General features: G+C 45.7%; 1 protein-coding gene across 1 annotated transcript; it reads right to left on the bottom strand.

Annotated features, from left to right (window-relative positions):
* Positions 1-2,051: 2,051 nt before the first annotated feature.
* cdc42ep3 (CDC42 effector protein (Rho GTPase binding) 3) lies at positions 2,052-8,491 on the bottom strand. The gene is made up of 2 exons (XM_023296459.3): positions 7,980-8,491; positions 2,052-3,879 (listed from the first exon to the last, which is right to left on the bottom strand). The coding sequence occupies exon 2, from the start codon at positions 3,653-3,655 to the stop codon at positions 2,576-2,578; it is 1,080 nt and encodes a 359-aa protein (XP_023152227.1). The 5' UTR covers positions 3,656-3,879; positions 7,980-8,491; the 3' UTR covers positions 2,052-2,575.
* Between the last annotated feature and the right edge of the window lie 438 nt (positions 8,492-8,929).

Here is an 8,929-nt window from a genome sequence, read left to right as displayed (position 1 = left end):
GTCTTTTTCTGTTTTTGTCAAGACAGCAACTGGTTGGGAAATTACAAGGCAGCAGGTAGTGGCAACACCCGTGTCAACTCCCTTTTTGGACTAACGTCACCAATTTGGCAGTTGCTGCCCTGTTCTCACTAACACCAGTTTGACTTCTCAAAAACTGTTTGTACAAAATGAACCCTAGATTTTTCTGTGAATTTATCTCTAGAGAAATTCAAGCAAACTGAAAAACACACGCCTAAGCTATGCCAAGCTGTGACTTGCTGGCAAAACAAATGGAATATTGTTCTGGGTTCGTGGGTGATGCACAATGAGCAGCCTGATTGTGCTGCTGTACAGCATCTTTGTGGTGCTAACATGGAATATCAGGGGCAGTTGGAGTCAAGGTTTCTTTGGGTCAAACTTCCACCTTGGACTTGTGGTAATGAGAAGACAGTGCACCGGGACTATTTCCACCTTCCATCCCTGGCATTTTTTTGTCTGCCCTTAGGCCCTCAGAGAATACTTAAGCCCAAGAGGAAGAAAAAGAGACTCTAAGGCTCTGATCAAGGTGCAATTCAAATACAGATTTGTTATCTAGACTCTGAAATAACAGAGACATCGATGTTACATAAGACACACCTGTTCAACTGACACTGCAGGTAGCGTGCCAGCTGGACACAAAAACAAAATAAACCTCCTTCATTCTGTATTTCATGTAGAGTGCTGAACTCACAGTGATGAGCAGAGTGTAACATATGTCGAGTATTTGTATTGGATTTCATAAAACAGTGGTATTTCCTGGCATTTTGTGTCGGAGAGCTTTGGCATGGCTAGAGAAACATTTCCAATATGTTACACAACACACTATGCTGCTGTGGTCGTAAGCTCCTCTGTAAACCAGAGGGAGTTTGCTTGGGGTCCACCACGCCTGCCAAATTGAAGGCTGTCATCAAGTCAGTGATGTACCATTGCAGGTATAAGCATAGTAATTACCTTGACAGCAAAGGTTTTCATTACTCATGCTCAGCGTCTGTATGCTTCAGCTCAGCATATGCAAATTCTTCGGCACTAATGCTGGGATTTTCCGATGGCTGGGTATCTGCCATGACATGGGTTCGCCTGCATCGGGAAATGTTTATGTCTCCTCTAACATCTGGTTTCACAGCAGCCTCAGATACCTCAACTGGGCCAGTCGCGGTTGTTTATGAACATTCTGAGGGGTTTGAGGGATTCGGTGGGTTCACCACACTGGTCTGCTCAATGACAGAAGTGGAATCAGACCCAGATAATTATTTGCATATGAAATTAACACACTAGAGAGGAGATGATCTTGTTTTCTGTAAACATGCAAGACACCGTGACATGAGAAGTCTGCCATAAAGTTTCATGAAGTCTTGTCATGACCCTTCGTGCCTACACTAAAAGGCCATAGGGACAGAGGATCAGGATATGGAGACCACTGCTGAGGTGTGGCTGAGTTCATGGGGCTGCATGTAGAAGTAATCACTGCTGTCCTGCTCTTTCAGGATGTTGCTTCAACACTGCGGGGTCAACGTGTTTTTAGTGTAAGAAGACAGAAGGACAGAACTCATCAATCGTTCGGCGCTGAGCAAAGTTTGCCCACAGGTTGTAAGAGAGTGTTTTATAGCCTCATCCCTCTATACATTCTGCCTGATGGATAGTGTGGCTCTAGACGGAAGCCCTCCCTCCTCACTTGAAACAGCTGATTTATGTCTAGTCCTGGACACTTGTGCTCTGTGACTGGAATGCAAGGAATTTCAAAGACCCCTCCTCTGCATGTCCCGTCCACACGCAAACAAATGGAACAGGCGCCTGGTTGGGTAGATGAAAGCCCACCAGTGCTCCCACTACAGGGCAGGGAGCAAAATATAAGGAATGTCAGAGGCGAGAAAATAAACCCATTCTATCCTTCTGTCTGTCAGTGTGTTGCTCTCACTTCCTTTGGTGTCTTTATGGTTTGTGAGTGTAATTCTGATTATCTTGAGTCATCTCATTTTGGGAAAACTATTTGTCTTGGCGTACATACACATTGCCAACAAAAAAGATAGCATAAATAGGAAAAAATTAATTTATTTGTGTTACAATATTAAAAACACAAATATGCATAGTGTTCTGTTGTTGGAAATATTAATGTGGCAAATGAATCGTGTGAAAACAGTGCTTTGTTAAACACACAAAGTCACAAAATGCAAGAATTGAGACTGTAAAAAAGCAAAGGATCTCAAAGCTATTTTGTTTATACTGTGGAAGTCAACATAAGAACACCAATCTGTCATGTAGCATTTTTACAGTAATTGAAAATCAAAGGCACGATGGCTGTGGTTTAGCTGTAACTCAAAAGCACATGCATCTTTAACATGCTGCTGGCATGGCAAACGAAACAAAGAAGAATCAACACTCCATAGAAGCTAGATTAGTTATATGTTTTGACAATAAAAACATAAGCAGCTTTGTCTATTGTAGCTGATTTACATCTCAATGATATATCCAGACACCATTTTGATTGCTTTATGAGTCTTTCTCTCCTCATGGCTACACGTTAATAATCCCCTTTCTCCTCTTGGGGCCTCAGCACAGCTCAAGGCCTGCTCTTTGCTGCAGGTTTATCCATTATGTTGAGCACTTCGTCCAGGATGGATGGGCCCAGATCGAGTTCGAGGGAGAGGAATGACCCCGTGATTTGGGCAAGGGAATCCTGCGACCTGCTCTTTTCTTTGGAAAACTCAAACTCAAAATCACAGATGCGGCCCTCTTCCACCCCACTGTCCCTGTCCACCCACTCTCCACTGCACTTGGGGAGGTCCGGCTTAAAGCCCAGGGTAATGTCATTGTTAAAGTGTCCATAACCATTGCAGTTACCATTGCCATTGAGACTCCCACTTCCGTTGCAGATCTTGCTTTGGAAGTCCCCTTTACCACTAAAGCTGTCAAAGCTGTCACTGCTTGTGTTGCTGTTCAGGCTTCCATTGGCTTTATAAATGCTGTTGCTGTGACTGTTGATATAATATGATGATGTCTTGTCAAATCGGCTTTCACTCTTGTTTATTTTGTTAGCTTTGGCAACTACCTTAGAGGTGGGCTTATCTGTGTTTTCCAGCAAATCCAAGAGGACATCGGGCTTTGACTGGATTTCTGTGGAGGGAGACGAGGACTCGTTGCTGAAGACATCCATGGAGCGCAACAGAGCATCCATCTGCAGAATCTCTACCTCATCAATGCTGTCGGGTTTCATGGAAGCTGTAGGCCCCATGATGTCCTCCAGTGGTTCTGGTGGTAAGGAGAACACAGTGGAGGAGATCAGAGGAAGGGTGAGGGCCTGGCAACCACCAATAGTTGGAAGGGAGATTGCATTCTTGAGTACTGGAGAGGGAGTCTCAGCAACGGAAGCATCACCTGTGCTGTTTGCTCGCAGAAACTCACTTTGGATTCCATACTGAGGGTGGACATTGACCTTTCCTGGTAGGAGCTCATACTTCCCCTGGAGGAAGGACATGTCTCCAAAGGCATCCCTCTCCCCACCCTTGCCAATGTGGATGGTGTGACGAAAGTCCCCCAGCGGTGGGCTGATCATGTCAGGGGACAAAATATCTCTCAGGCGACATTTTTTCCCCTTCTTGTTATTGCTGGGTTTCAGATATATGGGTGCTTTTGCTGGCATGGCTGCTTCTGTGAAGGAGATCTCAAATATGGAGGATAGAACAGTCAGAAATGCTCTATGAGTTGTGGATGTCACTGTTCCCCAGGGAAGAAGCTCCAGTTACATTCTCAAAAACAAAGCGCTCATGCAGAACTCCAAAAATAATTGTCGCATTGATCAGGAAATGGCTTTCCAAGCAGGGCTGGTGATGTCCAGTGATGTAGAAAGGTCAAATGGGCACTTTCCTGAAATCAGAGACAAAGGCAGAATACATCAGCATTTTTCTAAAACATGAACTCAGCAATTTCACATTTCCTGAAAGTCTTTTTGATGAGAACTGCTACTAATAAAAAACTACTGTCCTGCCCTCATGAAAAAGAATTCTGGCCACAGACACAAGTCCCAGGAATAAACTCTGGATCCAGAAAGAAAAAAAACATCCTCATCCTCAGCTTGCATCTGGTAAGTTTAGATGCCAGAGCAGAGGAGGATGAAACCAGAGTCTAAGGCTTTTTGCTTTTCTATTCACATTTCCACACATGAGCCTCCTTTGGACTCCACCACTCTGGATGTGCTAATGTGGAACAGCTGGACAGCAGATTGGGAGAGAAGAAGCAAAGGGGGACTTTAGAAAGATCAGAGCAGGGCAGTCTGTTTTAGGAACGAGCTACTGCTCACGCACAGAGATAGAAAGAGATCGACCAGAGGGGAGGAAGAGGGGAGGAAAGGGGTTTAAGGAGGTTTAGTGGGATTGTGACTGAGAGATAGAGTGAGGGATTACAGAGCAAGTGGACCTTAAGAAAGAAGGTGGTGCAGATTGGGAATTGCTTTGACTTTGACGAGCAGAGGGTCAACTCCAAATTTAATAAGTGATGAGATACCAGATAGGTTGCACGGTACGTAGGGATGAGTAAACATTATTACAGGGGTTTTAGATTTGATAAAAGGTGCCTGATTGCATGCTGCCTTCTCAGAGCTTTTCTATTACAAACCTAGAATGTCACCATGTTGGCAGCCGGCTTAGTGTAGGATGAACTAAGTAAAAAAGAGGGAGAGAATCAGTTTGACCGTTTGAAATGACATAGCAACCAAGGAGAAGGAGAAAAACACTCCGTGGAGGAAGGGAGTTGATGGTGTGTGTGTGTGTGTGTGTGTGTGTGTGTGTGTGTGTGTGTGTGTGTGTGTGTGTGTGTGTGTGTGTGTGTGATGGGGTGGGAGAGAGCACCAGTGAGAAGAGAGCTTGCCCATTTATAGACATATTTACTTATGAGAGGTCTGTCAGCAGTGACCGTTTGACAGAGTACACCGCTGCACCAAAGTGCCTGGGCGGTCAAGTCCACCTCAGACAAAAAAAGGTTTCACCGAGAAAACATCCACATTCCTGCTGCAACCTTATCAGAGACACTTTAAGTAGGCTATGTTTATTCAGCAGCCACATTAATGTGGAGCCAGAGAGACAGACACTTGCTGCACGTTTGAATCCAAACAGCAGTCTGGAAACGGTCCATCTCCAGTTCGTTTTCTCCTGTCTCCAACCTGTTTGATGAGCTACCATAGCATCAATATCTGCCTTATGAAAACTTCACTCTACTGTATAGAATGAGGAGCACAAAGTGCAGTCTTCTTACTTCAGGAGATGCCATCACAACACAAATAAACCTGTCATCCAGCGAGCGAGCACTGTGGGGCTATATATAGCTTTGACAAATACTGAGGGATGCAGAACATGTGTGAGTGCGTTGAATGGCAACGCCGCTCTCCAAGTATCCTTGTCTGTTTGAGTGCTGGTGCAAGTGTTTGTGCGAGGTGCCTGAGATAGCAGTTCTGAATGCATGCCATGTGTGCGGAGGAGAGCGTGTTTGTTTGCTAATAGTGAGGGAGAAAAAGGGGACGGGGGGAGGGAGAGGAGGAGTGCTGCAGTGTTTGATGAAGGGAAGGGGGCTGTACGGTAAAATCCACAGCTTGTTTAGCCCAAGCTTTTCTCTTGTTGTACTTTCCTACATTTCTCTTCCACCCACTTGTTTTTTCTTTTCTTAGCATCTCTCCCTTTTGCCGGCACTCCTCAGTCCTTTCTGACCTTGACAGCTGATGCTTACTGCAGTGGGAAATTGGGCTTGGAAGTGAAACAAATGCACCACCCAGCCAGAAGCTGCTTCCTGTGGGCTCAGAGCGCGCAGAATATCCATATCTGTATTAACTTTTGCACTGCTGTTCCTAAGAAAAGAAGGTCAATGCTGCATTGCTGGCTGAGGCACATCCTCTCAAACAATTATTGATTATTGGTCTGTTCAGATGAAACTATAACAACTGCCTGATCTGTATGGACCTGCTACTCTCCAGCGGCATGAAAAACACACAGCCCATGCATTACAATAGATGATAATATAGGCTGGAATCAATGGTATGGACAGCACTCTTCAGGTACCTCAGCAATCCAGTTCTTGCAAGCAGACATCTGCTGTGCATCTTACCCAAGGTCAACACTTGTGGCTCATGAGAAGTCAGCTGGTATGGTGAAAGCCTGAAGGTCTGACCTTCATGTCAGCCATCCTGCTGGTGGCTCAGTTTGGCTCATATGCCAAACATGAATGGAATTCCAGAGGCCGCCAGCAAAGTATGAGGAAAACAATATCCTCATGTTGGTCTTTCATGTCTTGCATGCCTCCACTGCATTCTCTATACGAGGGATAATTTAATGAGAGACTGAGTAAATTTGTATTGATTTGAGTCTATGTGGAGAATCTCTAGAGCCACAGCAATGTTGGTTAAGCTTGTGTTGGCCCAGGAGGAACTTAATCAATTACAACACCTCAGGATATCCCAGGATGGACCCTTATGACCCATTGAATCTCTTTGTGTCTCAGCAGGCTGTTAATAGTTGAGCAAGCAGGTGCATTCTAATATAATCTGAAAGCCAAGGCCAGATTTGCACCCTACTTTTGGAGCTGCTCCAAAAAGAGGCTGCGTGGCACGTGTTGAGAGGTCCAAGCCTGGCGGCGCCGCCACCACAGAATGCAGTCCTGGATTTCATTTACACCTCTGGGGAAGTGAGGATCTGATGGCATCTTCCTATCCAAATTGCTTGCCTGGGCAGCCATGCAGTCATAATGGGAGCTGCAGGACAAAACCACTGTGTCATTGGGTCAGCAGCAGCTATCTGTCTGGGCATGAAGCGATCTGGAGCCGCTCCAACCTCTTTAAAAGTGGAGCTTTGCCTCATCAGCTCGTGCTTGGAGCTTTAAATACAAGCAGAAGGGCAGCAGAGGGAGCAAGGTGATGAAAGTTTGAGTGTGGAGGAAGATAAATATGGGGTCGGTATCTGGTAATTAAACTAATGGCTCGTGATTTGTCTGGGTATTTCTGAACACCTAAAAGTCACGTGTGACATAAATAGGTCAGTTATTCTGAGAGGCTGTGTAATCTAAGTGTAGTCTAAATAAATGCTACAGGTTGATGATGCTATACAGTTCACTGTTAACCGAGCTGCTCCAGAGCAGCTGTTCAAAATATGAGCTATATATGACAAAGCAACTTTAGGGAAGCTTGAAGTCTCCAAATACTAATCTGACATGCAACCATGGCCCTGACGTGTCGCGAGAAAGACCCTCTCTTTGGGGCTGTTATAAAAAGCAAATGCACATACCACAGAGAGTAATGGTAGCCTTACAAAATAGACTGAGCTGTTTGCTACATGAAAAGCCTCAATTATAGGCAAAGGCCTAACTTTTCGAGGGGCCTGGTGGTGGTGCCGCGACTAGGGCGAATAGCAGGGTGGAGTGTTTGTTCTGTCTTTCTTTCTCCCTCTTTTCCCCCTGTGCCACCCGCAAGCATGGCCAGCAATTGCTAGAGTTATCCTTGGCAGAGATGAGCAGGAAACCGAATCAAAGCGTATGAAACATGAAGAGAATGTCAACAGACTGGCAAAGAAGGAGAAGAAGAAGTCCTTTTCTCCCAGTGAAACCATAAAATCCTCCTTAAATCTGCTTTCTCGACAGATAAAGGATAAGCCAGCTGTGCATTTCAGAGGAACATGCCTTAAGCATGTAGCCCGACTAAAAATGTCTCTCTTGGAAAGCAGGGAGGATATCATGTTGCTCAACTGTTGTGTTACATGTACGGGAGTCAGACAGACGTTTCCGTACAAGCTTAACTTACCATGCACGTTTTCACATTTCACTGTTACTAAGCAATATTGCGCTCTGCTCCAGACATTCACTGAGAAAACCCCTGTGCACTTATATGACAGCAGGAAACCTCCAGCAGCATAATCCCAGCTAATAAAGCGGTAATTGTGATTACAGCAGCATCAGAAGGTAAAATAAAACATGTTCCCGCTCTCACTCACCTCAGATGTTCTGATGGGAGGATCTCGACCCTTCACAGGTCTTGCTGGTGTTTCTCCTGCAGCCTTTCGTTGAAGTGTGTGTCTGTATGTGTGTGAGCTCAGCGGCTGCTGCTGCTCCTGTGGCTTGTTGACACTGTCCTGCCTCCTGTCTCTGCCTCGGGGCTGCACTTCTGTCGACTGGGACGTCTGCCGGACAGCTGTTTTGGAATTGCTCTCCGGCTCCTATTCCCTTCTGAAGCAAGTCAAGTCTCCTCCTACACCTCCCCTCGCTCCTTCTCTCCTTCCTCTCTCTCTCTCTCGCTCTGATTCTCTCTCCCTCTCACCCAGCCTCTTCTCTCTCTCTCTCTCTCTCTCTAGCAGCACCTGTGCATGTCTGTCCTCTCTCCTACCCAGAGCTTGGATTTTTTTTAAGCAGCTCTGTGGCGTTTGAGGATCATCCTTGCTTCCCGTGCCTCGGTGGAGCTGCGGTGTTGAGTGATCACATGCTCTGCGTGGAGAAAGGCAGATTCCTCATGGGAAGCCCGGCTGTCTCTCCTCTGTAAAACAGCCTTGCATGATGTGTACAGTGAATGTGTCTCTCCCTGTCTGGCTGCGCACATCTGATAAGACCTATTCTGTAAATGCAGCTGGCAGACAGCCGACTGGACTCACCCTGTCTGTCTTTGCAGCTGCTTCTTGCTGTCCATGTCAGTGGATCACACACCCATGCCTTCCCTTGATTATCCCAAACTGTAACTCTGCAAAGATCCTTACTATGCAATTCATGTTGTGCATAGTTATTTTTAAAGGCTGCAGCAGACTGAGGTGACAGCTTATGAATGGGTTAATCACTGCAGAATACTGCAGCACTGCAGCATCTACAGTCAAGCTGAGAGACAGCACATGGAGAGCTGCAGCCAAAGCAGACTTCTTTCCTGTTTCTCTATTAGAATTTTAAATGTGCAGAAGGA

This window comes from Amphiprion ocellaris, chromosome 16 (genome assembly GCF_022539595.1).
Source record: "Amphiprion ocellaris isolate individual 3 ecotype Okinawa chromosome 16, ASM2253959v1, whole genome shotgun sequence".
Taxonomy (NCBI): domain Eukaryota; kingdom Metazoa; phylum Chordata; class Actinopteri; family Pomacentridae; genus Amphiprion; species Amphiprion ocellaris.
This window is presented reverse-complemented; position numbering and strand designations above follow the sequence as displayed.